Raw genomic sequence first — 21127 nt, 5'->3', positions numbered from 1 at the left:
GAGTGTTGGCCTTCATAAATCGGAGTATTGAATTCAAGAGTAGGGAGGTTTTACAAAACAGCGAGCTGCGGGGGGAAACCAGCGTCAACCCCCTGAGGAAGTTGGGGTGCGTTGCTGGAAGTCCAGACCCGCAGTAAAACCATTAAAATGCCTTTTGTTGAGTTGGAGCAGGAGTTGCAGTTACCTGGTTCTGCCACTACGTTAGAGAAAGCAGGGCTGAGCTTTTCTGAACTACAAGATAGGCAGTTAAGTGCTGTCATCCAGCCTTTAATGAATGAGCTGGCTCAAAGGATAAGTTCAGAATTTAATACAGTTAAAGCACATGTAGAAGCATCTTGTGAAGATTTAAAAAAATTGCAGTCTGCTTTTTTGGAATGTCAACAACAAGTGGCTTCTAATACAGAAAAAGTGTTGAAGGTTGAAAAATCCGTTATAGAATTGCGAGAACATGAGAAGGAGTTAGAGAGGAAAATAGATTATTTGGAGAATCAAAGTAGAAGGAATAATGTGAAAATTGTTGGTTTGCCAGAAGGTTTGGAAGGACAAGATCCTCTTCGTTTTTTTAAAGACTGGATCCCACAAGTACTAGGGCAAGAATTGTTTTCTGAAGGCTTGGTATTGGAAAGAGCTCATAGAACTTTAAGGAGATCACCTTTACCTGGTCAGCCACCGAGACCTGTAATAATTCAATGTTTGAATTATTTGGATAAAGAAGCAATACTTCGACTGGCAGTGCAAAATGCGAGAAAACGACAAACTCCGTTATTGATTCAGAATAGCAGGGTTTTTTTCTATCCTGATTTGAGTCAAGAGGTTATTCAATGTTGACGTCGATTTAATCCAGTTAAAGAAGTTTTGTGGCGTTAAGGTTATAAGTCTACTTTTCCCTATCCGGCAGTGTTGAAGGTGTTTCATGGAGACTATCAATCTCGGTTTTTTGAGGATGATCATGAAGCAGTGATTTTTGCTGATTCATTGCCAGATATAAGAGGACAAAGATGTAGGGCCACCATTGTCTCCTAAAGAAAAATCTGGTTGTTCTGGAAATGGAAGAAATGGTAGAAATGGGAAAAATGGGAATGGAAAGAGTCCAACTTCTTTTGAAATGGGATCTCTGAGTTTGGAACCTTTTGGATGAATAGCAGAATCTTCTTATTCTTATTTTACTTTTTACGTTATTATGATATTTTGAGATTATTTTTTTTGTTCGGCTGGGGAGGAAGAGATTTATTCTGGGTTCTATTAGTCATCAGCCACTGGATTACTACCTTTTGGTAGTTTTTTTTTGGGGGGAGTTTGTTAATTTTTTTTCTCCTATTGGAGGGTCTATATATGATAATTTGAGTTTTTATATAAAGATATTATTGGTCTTTAGTAATATTAGTAGATATGTTAAAGTTGAGGTTTGCTACTTTTAATGTTCAAGGTTTAAACAGTTCGCTTAAGCGTAACGATGAGGGACAGCTATGGTATTGATAAGAATTCTTTGTTTCTTTATTTTTAAATTTGATCTTTGGTAAAATGTGTGTTTGGTAGTGATATGATTTTATCTGAAATGACTAAATTTGAGACTTTTCTTATGAAGGTACCAGAGAAGGGTTATATTTCATTCATGTATTAAACATTATAGGATGGTATGGATAAAAAGGGTTGGGATAAATTCAAATGTGTATGATTCAAATACCTTTAGATCTGATAGTATCTTTATTGGGCAATTTTCAACCTCTGAAAGGTTTGGGATTAGATAAATTTCAACTTGCTTTTGTATATTTAGCATTATTTGTAGTGAAAAAATGTATTGTTAGTACGTGGAAAGATACAAATATAATTGATATTAATAGATGGTATAATGAGATGACATACTGTTTAATAATGGAAAAAATTACATATGTTTCGCGTGATAACTATAGTTTTTTTATTAGTAAGTGGTTGTTATATTCAGAATATTTACATTTTGATATATGTTGATTAGATTTTAATATATATATTTAATTTTTCCTTAATATTTTTTTTCCTTTCTTTATGACTCTCCTCAGGAGAGCTGGCTGAAGGGGGAGGGGGGGGGATTTCGTTTTTTCTTTTTTTTTCTATAAAATATAACGTTTATGTTTTTGGTTTATTGTTGTATATGTTATTTACTATTTGTATTTTGAACGAATAAATAAAGTTTTTTTTAAAAATTAATGCTCAAACCTAAATACTGTAAAGATAGCAAGACTGCAAAGTTGATGTAATTCCAGGCTGAAAAGTTTCTGGTACTGCATAATGGACTTGACATGACAAATTTAAGCTTCTGAAGCCTTCAGGTAGTTGAAGTAAACTATGACTGATGGGATAATGCAAATTGACAGGTTTTGACCCAGTTGTGGTACAGCACAGGAAGAGGCCCTTTTGGATCACTATGTCCATGCAGCCATATTATCGTATTGATTTACCTCATGAAGCAAAACAGGAACCTTGTTTATGCATAAATGATATTCTAGTTTGGCCAATTATAACATGATTCTAAAGGATCCTTAAGTGATCCTTAAGTGATGGCACTGTCAGAGCTGCTGTAACGGCAGCATTGCTGCTGGTGCTGACCCATGAAGAGCGGGGAGAGGAGACAGAGCACTCCTCCGCAGGTTTCTACTGCCAACAGCTCCATATAGGTTTTAAACGACTTGCTACAAAAGCCGACAGTGATTTATTTTAAAACCCTGTGACCACAGGATCTGTAGTCCAAGATGGTGGCACCTGTGATCAGCAGCAGCCACAAGGGGTTGCAGACTCCAGGGAAGCAGAGGACTGGTGCAGGGCACCAGAAAATGGGGAGACCAGCCTCTGTTTGAGAAGTTGAAGCAGCGAAGTCAATCCATGGGATGATGACTAAGGCAGTGGACCAATGAGGGGCTCTACAGCTGAAGAACACCTAGATGGCAGGCTATTAGCGACTCAAGGCGAGGAGCACAAACATACTGCAGGCTCCTGGCGACTGTGTTCAAAGGACTGCTGGAGACTGAAAGGGTGCCAGGTATCAGAACCTGAATTTGAGAGGGTGCTGAGGGCACCGGAAGCTTATCAATAATGTTGGAGGTTTGGATCTGAAGCTTGGGTTGCTGATGGTTTGAACTGGAGCCTGTGCGGCCACAGAAGCTGTGGGAATGCTGGGAGTGAATCTACAGATATTTAGTGACTCTGGGGGGACTCTCTTTTGCTTCTCTTTCTCTGACTGTAATAGGCACCCTAAATTTCAGCTGATGGCAAATCTGCCTTACGGCAGACTAAAGCCAAGTTTAAGTAACATTATACCTGTTTTATTACATGACAATAAAAGAAACTTGAATCTTGAAATATGTTCACTTAGCATTCTACTAATTTGTGCCTCTGTTTACCTATATCTTATTCCTTAATCTCCTAACCTCTATCCTTTTCTTTACCCACTCTCTCTCTCTCTCTCTCATTCTAAGTCACCTGCTAGCTTTTTCCCTGCTGTCACCTCACCCAAGTGCCCAGCAAGCCTTAACTATAAGAATGAATTTGCAGACAAAGTAACTACTATTTATCCCCTTTCCTGTTATGAGTGCCTTTCCCACCCCTTAAAAACAAATTAAATTGAGAAGAGTTAAGTTATTTGCCCATTAAGCCTACATCATCATTTAATAGATGTTGCTAATTTGATGTCATTCCTCAGCATTTTCCTGATAAAATCCCCAAACTTGTTAATTCCCTAACAATCTATTTTCCTCAGCTTTTAATATATTTAATGACCCCTCTATCATTCACGTAACTATAACAATCACTTGGGAGAAGCAATTTTATGAATCCTTAGCTCTAAACTCCTTCCATCATGAATACTATCTCAGAATCTATACTGTCAAGTGCATAACTCAACCCCCAGTATCTTTCAATGATTTAACCATTTCCAGTGTGCACAGGCCCAAACTAAAAATTATTAACTTATTCTCATCTGTGATTTAATCCTCTATCCTGTGAAACTTGTCACATGCAGTAATCTTTCATATGTCCCTTTACTGAAGGAAGTATGGAAATCCAATTATATTAGATGTATGGTGTCCCTTTGTGTACCCTAATACATTTGTAATCTGTCATCTTTGTTTCACAAACTCATGTTGGTTCTATCGTAGCTTGTTAGTCATTTCCAGTTACTTAATCATCTCTTTCCTAATAATGGATTCTGGCATTATATTGGCAGCTGGTGTAAGCCTAACTAACCAACTGATGTTTTACCATTTTCCCAGACATTAAATCCAAAGTCTTTAGTATCATTAATTTGTTCCATTTTTTAATCAATTATTTTAAGTTGTTTGCTCTCTTTAATACTACAGTATAGAAACAGGCCCTCTGGCCCATCTAGTCAATGCCTAAGTTTTTATTCTGCCTAGTCCCATTGACTTACAGCCAGACCGTAGCCATCCATACACCTCCATTAACTATTTTCTCCAATGTCAAAATTGAACCCATATCCACCATCTCCATTGGCAGCTTGTTCCACACTCTCGAAGTAAACTTTATTACCAGTTAGTTTTCTGTGATTCACTGCATTTGTATTTGGCAAAATTATTTATTTTTCATTAATGTTACTTCACACAATAAGTTGTTGCAAAATGTCACTTCAATGACTAATAACTATTTCACTTCTGTCACTCCACAAAAATTACACATATGTGTTTTTGTTTTTTGTGTTAGAATATAATTTGGTTTGGCAACAGAACCTGGTGGTCTTTATCAAGTGCTTGTTGGTGTTGGCAGCTCAAGTCCAAGAAGAAATCCATATAGTGTATGCCTTAACATAAATGATTAGCTGTTCAATGCTCCCTATCTCTTTCTTTGGCTTGGCTTCGCGGACGAAGATTTATGGAGGGGGTAAAAAGTCCACGTCAGCTGCAGGCTCGTTTGTGGCTGACAAGTCCGATGCGGGACAGGCAGACACGATTGCAGCGGTTGCAAGGGAAAATTTGTTGGTTGGGGTTGGGTGTTGGGTTTTTCCTCCTTTGCCTTTTGTCAGTGAGGTGGGCTCTGCGGTCTTCTTCAAAGGAGGTAGCAGCCCGCCAAACTGTGAGGCGCCAAGATGCACGGTTTGAGGAGTTATCAGCCCACTGGCGGTGGTCAATGTGGCAGGCACCAAGAGATTTCTTTAGGCAGTCCTTGTACCTTTTCTTTGGTGCACCTCTGTCACGGTGGCCAGTGGAGAGCTCGCCATATAACACGATCTTGGGAAGGCGATGGTCCTCCATTCTGGAGACGTGACCCATCCAGCGCAGCTGGATCTTCAGCAGCGTGGACTCGATGCTGTCGACCTCTGCCATCTCGAGTACTTCGACGTTAGGGGTGTAAGCGCTCCAATGGATGTTGAGGATGGAGCGGAGACAACGCTGGTGGAAGCGTTCTAGGAGCCGTAGGTGGTGCCGGTAGAGGACCCATGATTCGGAGCCGAACAGGAGTGTGGGTATGACAACGGCTCTGTATACGCTTATCTTTGTGAGGTTTTTCAGTTGGTTGTTTTTCCAGACTCTTTTGTGTAGTCTTCCAAAGGCGCTATTTGCCTTGGCGAGTCTGTTGTCTATCTCATTGTCGATCCTTGCATCTGATGAAATGGTGCAGCCGAGATAGGTAAACTGGTTGACCGTTTTGAGTTTTGTGTGCCCGATGGAGATGTGGGGGGGCTGGTAGTCATGGTGGGGAGCTGGCTGATGGAGGACCTCAGTTTTCTTCAGGCTGACTTCCAGGCCAAACATTTTGGCAGTTTCCGCAAAGCAGGACGTAAAGCGCCGAAGAGCTGGCTCTGAATGGGCAACTAAAGCGGCATCATCTGCAAAGAGTAGTTCACGGACAAGTTTCTCTTGTGTCTTGGTGTGAGCTTGCAGGCGCCTCAGATTGAAGAGACTGCCATCCGTGCGGTACCGGATGTAAACAGCGTCTTCATTGTTGGGGTCTTTCATGGCTTGGTTCAGCATCATGCTGAAGAAGATTGAAAAGAGGGTTGGTGCCAGAACACAGCCTTGCTTCACGCCATTGTTAATGGAGAAGGGTTCAGAGAGCTCATTGCTGTATCTGACCCGACCTTGTTGGTTTTCGTGCAGTTGGATAATCATGTTGAGGAACTTTGGGGGACATCCGATGCGCTCTAGTATTTGCCAAAGCCCTTTCCTGCTCACGGTGTCGAAGGCTTTGGTGAGGTCAACAAAGGTGATGTAGTGTCCTTTGTTTTGTTCTCTGCACTTTTCTTGGAGCTGTCTGAGGGCAAAGACCATGTCAGTGGTTCCTCTGTTTGCGCGAAAGCCACACTGTGATTCTGGGAGAATATTCTCGGCGACACTAGGTATTATTCTATTTAGTAGAATCCTAGCGAAGATTTTGCCTGCAATGGAGAGCAACGTGATTCCCCTGTAGTTTGAGCAGTCTGATTTCTCGCCTTTGTTTTTGTACAGGGTGATGATGGTGGCATCACGAAGATCCTGAGGCAGTTTACCTTGGTCCCAACAAAGCTTGAAAAACTCATGCAGTTTGGCATGCAGAGTTTTGCCGCCAGCCTTCCAGACTTCTGGGGGGATTCCATCCATACCTGCTGCTTTGCCACTTTTCAGTTGTTCGATTGCCTTATATGTCTCATCCAGGGTGGGAACCTCATCCAGCTATAGCCTTAGGGGCTGTTGAGGGAGCTGGAGCAGGGCGGAATCTTGGACTGAGCGGTTGGCACTGAAAAGAGATTGGAAGTGTTCTGACCATCGGTTGAGGATGGAGATCTTGTCGCTGAGGAGGACTTTGCCGTCTGAGCTGCGCAGCGGGCTTTGGACTTGGGGTGAGGGGCCGTACACAGCCTTTAGAGCCTCGTAGAAACCCCTGAAGTCGCCAATGTCCGCGCTGAGCTGTGTTCGTTTGGCGAGGCTAGTCCACCACTCATTTTGGATCTCCCGGAGTTTGCGCTGAAGATGGCTGCATGCGCGACGGAAGGCTTGTTTCTTCTCTGGACAGGACGGCTTTGTAAGGTGAGCCTGGTGGGCAGCTCGCTTCTTTGCCAGCAGCTCCTGGATTTCCTGGCTGTTTTCGTCAAACCAGTCCTTGTTTTTCCTGGAGGAGAAGCCCAGGACCTCTTCAGTGGATTGCAGTATGGTAGTCTTCAACTGATCCCAGAGGGTTTCAGGGGACGGGTCCGTGAGGCGGGTTGCATCGTCGAGCTTTGCTTTGAGGTTTGCCTGGAAGTTTCCTCTCGCTTCGTCTGACTGCAGGTTTCCAACATTGAACCTCTTTCTGGGGGCTTTATTGTTCCTGGGCTTTGGTTTGAAGTGAAGGTTGAGCTTGCAGCGAACCAGCCGGTGGTCAGTGTGGCATTCCGCGCTAGGCATGACCCTGGTGTGGAGAATATGTTGTGGCTTTAACTCTTAGAGACCAAATATATTGCTGGTTTATTTTTATGTGTATACTTCTGCTCATTTTTTAAAGATATATTTCCAACCTTGCTTTCCGTTGCTTAGAGGTGAGTAATCTGTGTCACTTATCTAACTGGGAAAAGTCTGGAAGTTCAGCTTGTCACCCCATATGTAGGGAATTCTGACAGTTTCAGTCTATGCATGAGGGTTTTGTATTTTTTTGTTGCCAGAATGATACACAGATGTGAAATTACACTGATTATGGGAAAATAAGTGGCAGAACAAGCTACATTGCAAAATATTCCATTAGGAACTTTGTACTTGCTGGACTATAAGTGAAAAGATCTATTTAATTGTAGCAATGATATTGTGCTGAATGCTGTAAGTTCATTACAAATTAAGTGTAGCAAGCTTTGTGGATTGTGCAAAGGAATGCAAAATTATTCTGCATGTAGTAGCAACATGCTAGAATTAAGATTAGAAACCTAGGATTTATAACTTTAAAAAAAGACATAACAGCAGAGTTTCAGGGGTATAGGAAATGAGTAATAAACCTGAGAAAAAAGCTAGACATTGGACATCATTAAGGTTAGTTCAATAATGTAAACTTTTTATAACTTACCCAGTACTTCAACAGCTTTCCAGAAAAGTTGATTCTATAGTTCAATAAAAATTATATCTTTTGTTTTGGATTATACTTTCTATTGTAGGGTATTTAGGATTCTGAAGATGTGACCTGTCATGGGTAAAATGGCTGTTTCACCTCCTAAACCATATGTTCTTAACTTGAAGTCAAGGTTCAGTATGAAAATATTGCAAAATTTGGTTTAGCATCTGGTGAATGCCACATGATTGCTTATCAATCTTTCCAAATGTGCACATTTTACAATTCTATCAACTTAAGGAAAAGTTGTGTTTGTTTAGTACTTCAGTGCATATAATGTGAATCTTTGCTTTTCAGGTACGCTATTGTATCTGGGCGACAGGCTGAACATGAGACCATCCAGAATCGGATCAAGGCCGGATATTCTTTCAAGGTCAGGCAATTCATGACTATGTTTTGCCCTCAAAATAACATATAGTTTAAGAAATAATATTGAAATATTCGAACAAGTATGGGAGCCTTACATTAAATACAATAGCGAAAACCTACCGGGAACAAACATTACCTAAGTTGATGGCAGGAGAAGAAAAGAAAAGAATGGACTCAGTAGAATTTCAGGTGTATTTTTGTTGAATGACAACATTGTCTGACTGAATTAATGCAACCTAGATTGTATACCTAAAATGGATGAGAGGGGGGGGGGTGGGAGGGTGGCTTGGGAGGAGGGAGGGGGGAGGGAGAAAAAGTCACTGTAAATGTGTGGAAAAGAAAAAGTGTATATCATGGCTATTGTGATTTATGGTGTGAAAAATAAAAAATTTAATTAAAAAAAAAATATATGGAAATTATGTTCATTAGAGTAGAAACAATGGTATGCAAAGGAAATTTCATGCCTTTTGGCAACAGTGTAAATGTGGTTGGCAGGCATCAGACAAAACTCATGTTACTACTGGACGTTGTGTTGTCTGAGGACATAATTAAGTGAGAATTGCTTAACTGCAATCCAGAAACTATTCTTTACCACATTGAAGAGAAGTGATTTTAAGAACATTGTCATGGAAGAGTCTAGATTTTAAGCCAGTTTACCATATTTACGCCAGGAGCTATTGCAGCTGTTTTTTGAAAATTATATTAATCCAAAAAAGACCATGAGATATCATTGAAAACTCCTAATGTATGACATCTTTCTATAGCCAGCCTTGATTAACTGAAATTTATTTACAGCATTTACTAATAATAGATTAATTGTGATTATTCAGCTATGCATCAAATCATATAGAATGATCAGAATACCTCCAGAAACTATAGCTCCTCTTGAAAACTAATGAAACCAGTTTTTTGGAGCAATAGTCCTTGCAAACTATTTTTCAGATAGTGATGTATTGTTATATTCTTTATCAATATGTCATGGCAATTTTATGACAAACTTCTACCATTCGCAGTTTTCATATTTTATTCTGTTTCTGATGGATTTTTTTCTGTGCATGCTTTCACTGATCTTTTTATTTCACATGGTATTGATGCCTAGGAAACTAGAGTTAAACTTCTCTTGATTGACTGCAGTCAGTTCTGAGTGAACTCTGCAATGAAGAAAAGTCAGAAGTATGTCCAAGCCAGGGGTCTGAGAGAATTAGAGGGTGCCAAAACAATCCCACAGAATCTTTATCCACGTCATCTGCTATTCAAAAATAGAGAAACACAAGAACTGCAGTTGCTGGAAACTTGAGCAAAAAAAGGAAAGCTGGAAGAACTTAGCAGGTCAGGCACACTACCTTAGTCTCAAAAAAGGGTTGTGACCTAAAACGTCCATTTCCTGCCCAGTATCCTGTCCATTTCCCTCCATGGATGCTGCTTGACCTGCTAAATCCCTCCAACTTCCCTTTGTTCTAAATCTGGTATTCATTTCGACTCAACTTTGATCTAAAATCAACGTGATCTAAATTGAATATAGATAGCAGTTTAAATGTTGGGAAAATAGTGACATGATCTGAGGAATCTGTGATCTATTTGAAATATAATATTTAGCCGTTGAGGTTAACTTTTCACCTAGCTGATTGAGGTCCCCTAATGACAAGAGTTTAAAGGAAAGCCAACAGGATGGCGCACAGACAGTTTTATTTGGATCATGAAAAAGGGGAGAGCTCTAGTTTCTTGAATAACTTAATTTCACAGATGTGCAGATTTGTTCATTTATCATTTACTCTGATTTGGGAATTCATGGTTAAATATCAGAATATGTGTTTGGCTATTAACAATTAAAGAATTCCATACACCAGGGTTTAATACCTGAAACACTCATAGACAAATCTACTATTGTTTATGGGCACATTAAATACTTTTAATACCTGGAAGATTTTTCAATGTAAAATACAATTATTTAAACTTGGTAACTGAACTGTGATGCAATACCAATGATATCTCCTTCTCTACTGTAAAATTAACTAACTTTCATTGCAATTTAATACCATCATGTTCCCACAAGTTCACAAGTTAAAGGAGGAGAAGTAGGCCATTAGGTCCATCGAGTCTGTTCCATTTTCCATGACATTAAGCTAGTTCCATTTTCCAGCTTTTTCCCCATATCTCTTGATACCCTTACTAATGAGGTACTTATCCATTTCCTGTTTAAATGCTTCCAATGATCTGGCCTCCACTGCTTTGTGCGGCAGTGAGTTCCACAGATCCTCGACCCTCTGACTAAAGAGGTTCTTCCTCCTTTCTGTTCTAATTGGACAACTTTTAATTTTAAGACTATGACCCCTTGTCCTCGATTCACCCATCAAGGGAAACATCTTATCCGCATTCACTCTGTCAAAAGCTTTCAATATTCAAAAGGTCTCTATGAGATCCCCTCTCATTCTCCTGTACTCCAACAAATACAACCCAAGAGCTGTCAAATGCTCCCCATATGCCAGCACCTGCATTCCACGAATCATCTTAGTAAATCTCCTCTGCACCCTCTCCAACAACATCACATCTTTTCTAAGATAGGGGGCCCAAAACTCTACACAGTACTCAAGATGGGATCTCACCAGTGCCCCATAGAGTCTCATTAACACCTCTCTACTCTTATATACTATACCTCTTGAAATGAATGCTAGCATAGCATTAGCCTTCTTCACTACCAATCCCATCTGGGTATTAACTTTTAGATTACTCTGCACAAGGACACTCTGATCTCTCTGTACCTCCGGGGATTGAATTTTCTCTCCATCCAAATAGTACTCAGTCTGTTTATTTCCACTGCTAAAATGTAGAGTCGAACACTTCTCAACATTGTACTTCATCGGCCATATTTTTGCCCAGTCTCCCAATCTGTCTATATCCCTCTGCAATTTTACAGTTTCAACAGTTCCTGCTCTGCCACCTATCTTAGTGTTATCTGCAAATTTGGCAACAAAACCATTCATTCCACAAGCCAAATTGTTAATATAAATTGTAAACAGCAGACCCCTGCAGGACACCACTCATTACAGGCAGCCAACCTTAATTTAAACACTTTGCATTCTGCCTATCAGCCAATTTTATATCCAGTCTAATAGCATCCCTATAATTCCATGGACCTTCATCTTATTTATCAGTCTAACATGCAGCACCTTATCAAAAGCCTTTTGAAAATCTAAATATACAACATTCACAACCTCCCCTTTGTCTATCCTACCTGAGATTTCTTCAAAAAACTCCAATAGGTAAGTCAGGTATGATCTACCCTTTAAAAAAACCATGCTGACTAGGACCAATCCTGTCATGCATTTCCAGGAATTTCATAACTTCATCCTTGAGGATTGACTCTAATATCTTCCCAACCATTGATGTCAGACTTATAGGTCTATAGTTTCCTTTTTTCTGTTTCCCATCTTTCTTGTACAACAGAACCACATTCACACCATTTCAATCCCCTAGAATCTCACCAGAGACTATTGATTTCTGGAAGTTTGTCACCAATGGATCTACAATCTCCATAGCCACCTCTTTCAAAACTCACGGGTGTACCTCATCCAGTCCGGGAGATATATCTATCTTTAATCCATTCAATTTACCTAGCACAATCTCTCTAGTAATCTTCACTGTATCCAACTCTACTCCCTGAAGCCCCTGTCTGTCAGGGATATTACTAATGTCCTCCACAGTGAATACAGACATAAAATATTGATTTAATTCTTTTGCCATATATTTGTAACCCATTATAATTTCCCCAGCATCGTTTTCTATCAGTCCTATATCAACATGTGTCTTTCATTTGATAAAAAATTAGCGCAACTTTTTTTTGTAAAGAAGATAAATTGCCTTTTATATCTGGCACAAGGCAAGCTGCAAATATATTAATAAAGCAAAGCAGAGCAGATAACTAGATTTATAGAACATTCCAGAGGTTCATGATTACACAAACAAGAATCAACAGGAATGATATTCAAGGTTTTTGACGTGAAATTTGAAGGCTAGCAGAATAATAAGCAGGCAATAGATAAATATATTAAAATGGTCAAGATACCTACAATATTTATTTAATTTCTAAGTAAAATGTTTATTTGAAAATATTAAAGCAGATTCCAATTCTTTGCTTGAATGATTGAGAACATAAAACATTGTGGATCTGTAAAATGTTGCATTTATCACTAAAATTATAAGTGTATTTAAAATTATGAATAGTGATTCAGATGTGGTCAGTGAAATTGTATAGAATTTATGTGTCAGTTTGTAATCAAGCAGTTTTGAATTCACTTTCAATTTATGGTATGTGACTAAATATTTAGACTTATTTTGGTCAATATTTATGGAAATAGTAATGTGGTTGTCCTACTGGGTTCATACTTCAGACACACAATAATCCTGAGTATATGAGTTCAAACATAAAATATTCCTTTCAATTTTTTAACTAGTGTCATTTGTGGCTCAATTCATAGCACTATTCATTGCCTCTTGAGTGAAAAAGTTTCCGTTTAAAGCTACAGCAGATATCTGAATGCAATAATCTAGGCTGGAGTTTAAGAGCCTTGGAATGCTGCAGTCATTAGTACCATCTTTCAGAAAAGGCATTAAAATAAGAAAATTCAGGAATTTGTGAGTCAAAAATAAGCTATGTAAACTGAAACAAACGAGTTGATATTTTATTTTAATGACCTTTTGTCAGAATTGGAACAGGTTTTTGGCATAGAAGGAGAAGAGTGGAAAAAAAATTGAGATAGGTCAGTATTAAGGGATTGAATGTATATATTATTATTTTTGCCTTGTTTTTTAATATTTTGTACCTGGATTGTTATATTAAACTCAATAAAAATATTTTAAAAAGAAAGAAAGGGATAGGTCAGTGATAGGTTGGAGGTCTGCTAAGATTAATGGATGGGAAAATGAATGATAATGAAAGGAAAAAAATGGGTGAAAATGGAACAAAATTAATACCTAAAATTACAAAAGGTTATTATGGTTGGTGCACATCTGATTAGAAAAGATCTCCCACACCACTTCAGCAGACAGCAAAGGATTCTTTCAAACATATGACTGATGAGATTCACAAGGAGGACTCATTTTCATCATAACATACTATTTGGTTAGAAATATATATAAGTGGTTAATCTAATTAGTCACCAGTCCTGCTGTGAAACTCTAAATATGTTTCCATAAGGTAATACATAATTGCTTCAACTATCACTTACTCAAAAGAGTACAGAACATTGGACAAATAGGATCACCCTTTTATACTGTTCTGTATGCTAAAATCATGACTGAGTGTTTGTGTGTTTGTTGCTTACTCCATCTATATTTTCCTCTTTTTTTTTCAAAATATCACTTTTGCTCAGTTTTTATCAACTCTGAACATGGTTTTCAGATCTACATGGTCTTACCTATCACACAGAAATGAAGAATGTTGCTCCAAGAGAACGTCTTTCTTTCGACATGTTTAATTTTGTTTTGAATTTCTATCACATATCAATGCACTTTATGGAGGGAAACAAGAAATCTGCAGATGTTGGGGGCTAGTGCAATCCACAAAAATGCTAGAGGAACTCAGCAGGCCATGTAACATTCATGGAAAGTAAAATGCAGTTGACATTTCAGGCCTGAGTCCTTCATCGGTTGAGCCAAAAATCAGACAGATTTCCAAATAAGAAGTTTAGTGTTGGGGGGGGAGGGGAGAGAATGAGGAACACAGGCAGCAGGTGATAAGTCAATACAGGTGGGAGGGGGAAGAACTGAGAGGTGATGGGAAAAGAAGAGGGCTGAGAAAGATAGTTCTTTAGTAGAAGGAAGGGAAGGGGCTAGTGAACTGAAGGAAGGGAGTCAGAGGGAAGAGGGAAAGTGAGACTCCAGGCAAGGGAGTTCATGAAAATTAGAGGAGTTGATATTGAAGCCATATGGTTGAAGATTGAATATAAGGTGCTCTTCCACCATCTTACAAGAGGCCTCTCAACCTGGCAGTACATGAGTCCATGGACAGACATGTCAGTATAGAAATGGGGTGTGGAATCAAAGTGGTTGGCCAATAGGAGGTCCTTGCTGTTGCAGCGAACAGAATGAAAGTGCTCAACAAAGCAGTCTCGCAATCTTCATCCAGTCTACCCAATGTATGTTACTTCAGTTATTGTATTTTTTGATAGACATGTTGTGCTGAGAAAAAACTATGTGAAATACTTGGGTATGCTGGAACTCTATTCTTGACCAAGTTTTTCTGATGAAGTAAGGACGATTGGACATTGGACATTGTATCAACATTGGACGCATCCACTTTGTAGCTGCTGCTCGCCTATTCATATAACTTGTACCCAGGGCCGGTTTTAAACCTATTTGACCAATTTGACCAAATTGAACCCTGCGCCTCAAGGGGGCCCCACGCACATGTTTGAGCCCAGGCCTTGAGCAGAGAATACTGTGACAGACTTAGTTTAAACTGAGGGATTTGTCAGTGAACTCGTGAAGTTATTGCCCTTAATTGATCGTATTATCTCAGTGAAATATTTTTAGGAAATATGTCTTCGATTAAACTACTGGCTATAGGTCTCCTTTGTCTCCCTAGCCAAAAGTTTCATGTTTCGTATTCATTTGGCCCAGTAAGATAGATGTAGTCCAGAGCTGATGAAACATCTCATTATTAAGATCAAAACAGGCTATAGGCTAATCAATAAGAGAACTTGTACTTTAATATGAGATTGAGATAGCGTCATGCTAGCCTAGAGCTTAGCCTATAGCCTAGGCTTAAGCAGTTAGCCTGAACTTAAATAGCCTAGGCCGAAGCGTAGAATTTCTGACAATGTTAGCAATCATAGATGGAATTGGTTAGGATATTCGGGACTTGTAAAGATGAATAACCCCGAAATTAGGTCAGTTTAAGTTGATCTTTACTAGGCTAGGTCGCTGTGGGGGGGGGGGGGGGGGGGTTATAGCCTACATCTTTATGAGCAGGTTTACAAGGTTATTCAGCTATAGGAGCATGTACTGTACATCTCAGGTTATTCATCTTTACAAGATCTGCATATTCTTAGCAAAGCTGTCTTTGTCATTGTTTCATAATTTTGCAGTGGTTTGATTTAGTATCAAAATAGTACTAGGCTACTGTACTAACTATGCTATTGCACTGCCAGGGCTAAATATAGCCTATTTCATGCTTTTGGTGATTTGGAACAGGTGCAGTTTAGCTTGACCATGCGGAAATTGTTTTCTTCGGGGGTGAATTTCATCCATTACACATATCAATTTTTCCAGCCAAATCTTCTTTTCTTTGGCTTGGCTTCACAGACGAAGATTTATGGAGGGGTAATGTCCACGTCAGCTGCAGGCTCATTTGTGGCTGACAAGTCCGATGCGGGACAGGCAGACACGGTTGCAGCGGTTGCAAGGAAAAATTGGTTGGTTGGGGCTGGTGTTGGGTTTTTCCTCCTTTGTCTTTTGTCAGTGAGGTGGGCTCTGCGGTCTTCTTCAAAGGAGGTTGCTGCCCGCCGAACTGTGAGGCGCCAAGATGCACAGTTTGAGGCGATATCAGCCCACTGGCCGTGGTCAATGTGGCAGGCACCAAGAGATTTCTTTAGGCAGTCCTTGTACCTCTTCTTTGGTGCACCTCTGTCTCGGTGGCCAGTGGAGAACTCGCCATATAACACGATCTTGGGAAGGCGATGGTCCTCCATTCTAGAGACGTGACCTACCCAGCGCAGTTGGGTCTTCAGCACCGTGGATTCAATGCTGTCAGCCTCTGCCATCTTGAGTACTTCAATGTTGGAGATGAAGTCGCTCCAATGAATGTTGAGGATGGAGCGGAGACAACGCTGGTGGAAGCGTTCTAGGAGCTGTAGGTGATGCCGGTAGAGGACCCATGATTCGGAGCCGAACAGGAGTGTGGGTATGACAACGGCTCTGTATACGCTAATCTTTGTGAGGTTTTTCAGTTGGTTGTTTTTCCAGACTCTTTTGTGTAGTCTTCCAAAGGCGCTATTTGCCTTGGCGAGTCTGTTGTCTATCTTGTTGTAAAGTAGTCATATTTAGTACTTTGTTGCAGATCCCTTGCAGGCAATGACTGGTTGAAGTCTGTGATTCATAGACATCACCAGGTGCTGAGAATCTTGTCTGGTTATGCTTCTCCAAGCCTCTTCTGCAGCCATCTTCAACTCCTACTGTTGTCTATCTCGTTGTCGATCCTTGCATCCAATGAAATGGTGCAGCCAAATATCTAGTGACAAACTAGCGATAGACATTTGACTAGAAAATCAGCTAAAAAAACAGCAAAATTAAAGTGCATCCATCCGTTCTGGAATGTAACCTTAACTAACTAACCTAACCTAACTAACTTAACTTAACCATTACTAAAAAAAGTACCTTATTCGAAGTTGTCGTCATTCAACAAATCCAGAATCGGTCGCTTGTTTTGCTGTTCGGTGGCGTTCACAAGTTGAGAGTTGGGTGCGTTGTTCCAAGGTCAGCAGCTGACGTTGGAACAATGTAAAGCTAATGAGCAAAATGATGTGGGATTGACATTGGTTTCTCACGTTGTACCAACGACGATGACAACATTGTTCCACTGTTGGAACCACGTAGACATGTTATCAGGGATATAGAGTGCAATTTTATAACAAATTGCTAACATCAAGTTTTTTGTGTAATTTTAAGTTTAAACATTTTAAAATATACTTCTTTTACCTTTTTTACCTTAAAAATATAGCTCAGAGAATTAGCAGCTTAAAATTTATATGTCATTTTACATGGCAACCACAAGCAGAGATAAAGACAGAGGGCATAAGTATTTAAGCAGCAACCAGAAATGAGCATTGACCAAGGAAGGCTAAGGTAACTGAAAATGAGAAACAGAGGCGCTATCACAAAATCCTTGTATTGAGGATGAAAACAAAAACAATTCAGAAAATGACAATACAGCCTTGAGTCCAATTACAATTGATGAACACAATGATGAAATTGATAACAAGTTAGAAAAGAATGACGCAGCTGTGAATCAAATTGAAGACGATCTCAATACACCAGAAGACAGTGCCAAAGCAGAAAGTTCACTTATAGCCGAAAAAGACCAAGCCCAAACACCATGCAATGTGGATCATCCATGAGTACAGTTGTAATTAAAATTTATGATGACCCAGCCAACTGACCAACATACATAAATCAAAATGTAAGAGATTACTTAACAATGAAAGGTCCTCCTATTCCAGTGAACAACTTTCCACGAAATGAAAAGGGATTGTGTTTCTCAAAATTTCACTGTAAGAGAAAACTTTCAAATGGGGAGTGTGTTGAAAGACTTTGGATTATATACTCTCAGTCTGCTGATGGAATTTATTCCTTTTATTGTAAACTTTTTAGTAAGAACACAACCAGTGCATTATCAACAAGTGGATTCAGCAAATGGTCTAATCTTCATACAAAGTTGTGTGAGCATGAAAATTCTAAAAACCACTTGGAAGCCACATGGAGTTTCTGGGAGTTCCACCAAAGACTTTGTAGTGGACAGACAATTGACAAAGAACTTGAAATAATCATCAATGAATGTGCAAAGCACTGGCAGCACATATTCAAAAGGCTAGTTGCAATAGCACAGTTTCTTGCTGAGAGAAATCTAGCATTTAGAGGAACAGAGGAAAAAGTTGGTAACGAGATTGTACACAATGGAAACTTTTTGGGTCTTGCTGAGCTGTTTGGAAAGTTTGACCCTGTTCTTGAAGAACATTTGCGAAAAGTCAAAACCCACAAAATTCATAATCACTATTTAGGAAAATATACTCAGAATGAACTACCAGACATTATGGCTACAACTGTTTTGAATGAGATACTGAAATGCGTAAAAGCAGCTAAGTACTACGTCATAATTTTAGACTGAACACCTGATATGAGTCACCAAGAGCAAATGTCTCTAATATCAGGTATGTGTCTGATGGTAACTTGGCTCCTTCAGGTGTTTATGAACATTTCATAAAGTTTATGCAGGTTGTAAGTAGCACAGGAGAAGATTTATATAAAACATTATTAAACACACTGAAGGAATTAAATTTAGAGGTGAAAGACATTAGAGGCTAAGGCTATGAGAACGGTAGCAACATGAAAGGTCACGCATCTGGAGTACAAGCACGACTGCTGCAGGATAACTCAAGCGCTTTCTTTGTACCCTGTGCATGTCACAATTATAACCTTTTAACTCGGAGATGTAGCCAAGTGTTGTCCAGATGCTATAACATTTTTTGGGATCATGCAAAGGATCTACATATTGTTCTCAGCATCAACTAAGAAGTGGGCAGATTTTACCAAACATGTACCCGGGTTATCAATGAAACCCTTGAGCAACACAAGGTGGGAGTGTCGGATTGATAGTGTTAAAGCTATTCGTTATCAGGTTGGAGAAGTATATGATGCACTTGTGGAAATATCAGAGAGAACAGATGAGCCCAAGGTAAAAGCAGAAGCTGAATCTTTAGCAAATCAGCTAAAAGACTACAAATTTTTAGTTTCTTTGATATTTTGGCATGAAATACTTTTTAAAGTTAACTATGTAAGCAAGGAACTACAAGGTGAAACAAAAGACATTGATGAAGGCATGGAGTCATTTGAAAAACTATTATCATGGCTAAGAATTTATAGAGAGGGTGGTTTTAATGATGTCCTAATAGGCCCAAATGAATTGGCTGAAGCTGTTGAATTACCATTGGAGTTTAGACAATTTCAAGAAAAAAAACTACATAGAAGGAAGAGAATGTTTTCATATGAGGCAAAAGATCAAGCTTTAGATGATCCAAAAGAAGCATACAGAGTTCAGTGCTTCAGCTTAGTGCTAGACAAAGCTATTCAATCTTTAGAGTTTAGATTTAAGCAGCTTAAAAGCCATGTAAAATAATTTGGATTTTTAAATAACTTTCAGAGCTTACAAAAGGTGGAAATAAGGAAATACACAGCAGACCTTGAAGCAGCTTTAACTGACAGCATACTAAATCAGAGCACTGATGGAGGGGTAGTTACGAAACAACTAAAGATGTGGATGGTTATCTGTTGGCTGAAGAACTTGAAGCTCTGAAAACTTTTCTTCCCTTCAGTGTCGAAACTCCTCAAGCTCTGTTTGAATACCTGGTAGTAAACAATTGATTCACAGCATTTCCTAATGTTTTTATTGCTTTGAGGATTTACTTAACAATGCCCGTAACAGTCACATTGGGCGAAAGAAGTATTTCAAAACTAAAACTGATTAAAACGTACTTCAGGTGTTTTACAAGAGAGACTGAACAATTTGATGATGCTATCTATAGAAAATGACATTACTAAAACCATTGACTTTGAAATTATTTTGAAAGATTTTGCAAAAAAGCCAGAAAAGTCTGTTTCTAAAAGACTTGTGCATAAACAGTATGTCTGTAATTGTCTTAACTTGTATTAAAAAATTTAAACTTTCATATTGTCTTTCAATATTTAGTATATCAAGCATTTAATGCTTTTTGGCTAAGACCGGCATACTACACGAAATATAAAACATCAATTTCAACTTTTGTAGAGTAGAGGCCCCACTATCAATTTTCTAATTGGGCCCCGCAATTCCTCGCACCGGCCCTGCTTGTACCTACAGTGCCCTCCATAATGTTTGAGACAAATACGCTTTTTTCCTTTGTTTTCTCCTGTGCTCCACAGTTTTAAATTTGTAATTAAACAATTCACATGTGATTAAAATGCATATTCCAGATTTTATTAAAAGATATTAGAATATATTTTGATTTGACCATGTAGAAATTACAACACTTTTTATGCAGAATCCCCTCATTTCAGGGGACTATAATATTGGGACATAGCAATGGTATGTATATTCTTCTCTATCTTTGGCTTTGCTTCGCGGACGAAGATTTATGGAGGGGGTAAAATGTCCACGTCAGCTGCAGGCTCGTTTGTGGCTGACAAGTTCGATGCGGGACAGGCAGATACGATTGCAACGGTTGCAGGGGAAAATTGGTTGGTTGGGGTTGGGTGTTGGGTTTTTCCTCCTTTGCCTTTTGTCAGTGAGGTGGGCTCTGCGGTCTTCTTCAAAGGAGGTTGCTGCCCGCCGAACTGTGAGGCGCCAAGATGCACGGTTTGAGGCGATATCAGCCCACTGGCGGTGGTCAATGTGGCAGGCACCAAGAGATTTCTTTAGGCAGTCCTTGTACCTCTTCTTTGGTGCACCTCTGTCTCGGTGGCCAGTGGAGAGCTCGCCATATAACACGATCTTGGGAAGGCGATGGTCCTCCATTCTGGAGACGTGACCCACCCAGCGCAGCTGGATCTTCAGCAACGTGGACTCGATGCTGTCGGCCTCTGCCATCTCGAGTACTTTGACGTTAGGGATGAAGGCGCTCCAATGAATGTTGAGGATGGAGTGGAGACAACGCTGGTGGAAGCATTCTAGGAGCTGTAGGTGATGCCGGTAGAGAACCCATGATTCGGAGCCAAACAGGAGTGTGGGTATGACAACGGCTCTGTATACGCTTATCTTTGTGAGGTTTTTCAGTTGGTTGTTTTTCCAGACTCTTTTGTGTAGTCTTCCAAAGGCGCTATTTGCCTTGGCGAGTCTGTTGTCTATCTTGTTGTAAAGTAGTCATATTTAGTACTTTGTTGTAGATCCCTTGCAGGCAATGACTGGTTGAAGTCTGTGATTCATAGACATCACCAGGTGCTGAGAATCTTGTCTGGTTATGCTTCTCCAAGCCTCTTC

The 21127-nt window shown here is 39.5% G+C and overlaps 1 protein-coding gene and 1 long non-coding RNA gene across 7 annotated transcripts in view; one reads left to right on the top strand and one right to left on the bottom strand.

Moving 5' to 3' along the window:
* Positions 1–21127, top strand: part of LOC138753800 (regulator of microtubule dynamics protein 3-like) — a 412426-nt gene that overhangs the window by 298188 nt on the left and 93111 nt on the right. For 5 of the 6 annotated variants that reach the window (XM_069917221.1, XM_069917223.1, XM_069917222.1 and 2 more), the window contains exon 7: positions 8332–8407. In XM_069917221.1, the coding sequence (XP_069773322.1) occupies positions 8332–8407 (76 nt within the window). Of the gene's footprint in view, positions 1–8331; positions 8408–19315; positions 19840–21127 lie in introns of those variants that run through there. The other variant, XM_069917225.1, reaches the window with a different exon arrangement.
* LOC138753805 (uncharacterized) overlaps positions 1–21127 on the bottom strand; it is a 163389-nt gene that overhangs the window by 98039 nt on the left and 44223 nt on the right. The gene's annotated exons all lie outside the window — the stretch shown is intronic.

The sequence above is a fragment of the Narcine bancroftii genome, chromosome 2 (genome assembly GCF_036971445.1).
Source record: "Narcine bancroftii isolate sNarBan1 chromosome 2, sNarBan1.hap1, whole genome shotgun sequence".
In the NCBI taxonomy this organism is placed as follows: domain Eukaryota; kingdom Metazoa; phylum Chordata; class Chondrichthyes; order Torpediniformes; family Narcinidae; genus Narcine; species Narcine bancroftii.
This window is presented reverse-complemented; position numbering and strand designations above follow the sequence as displayed.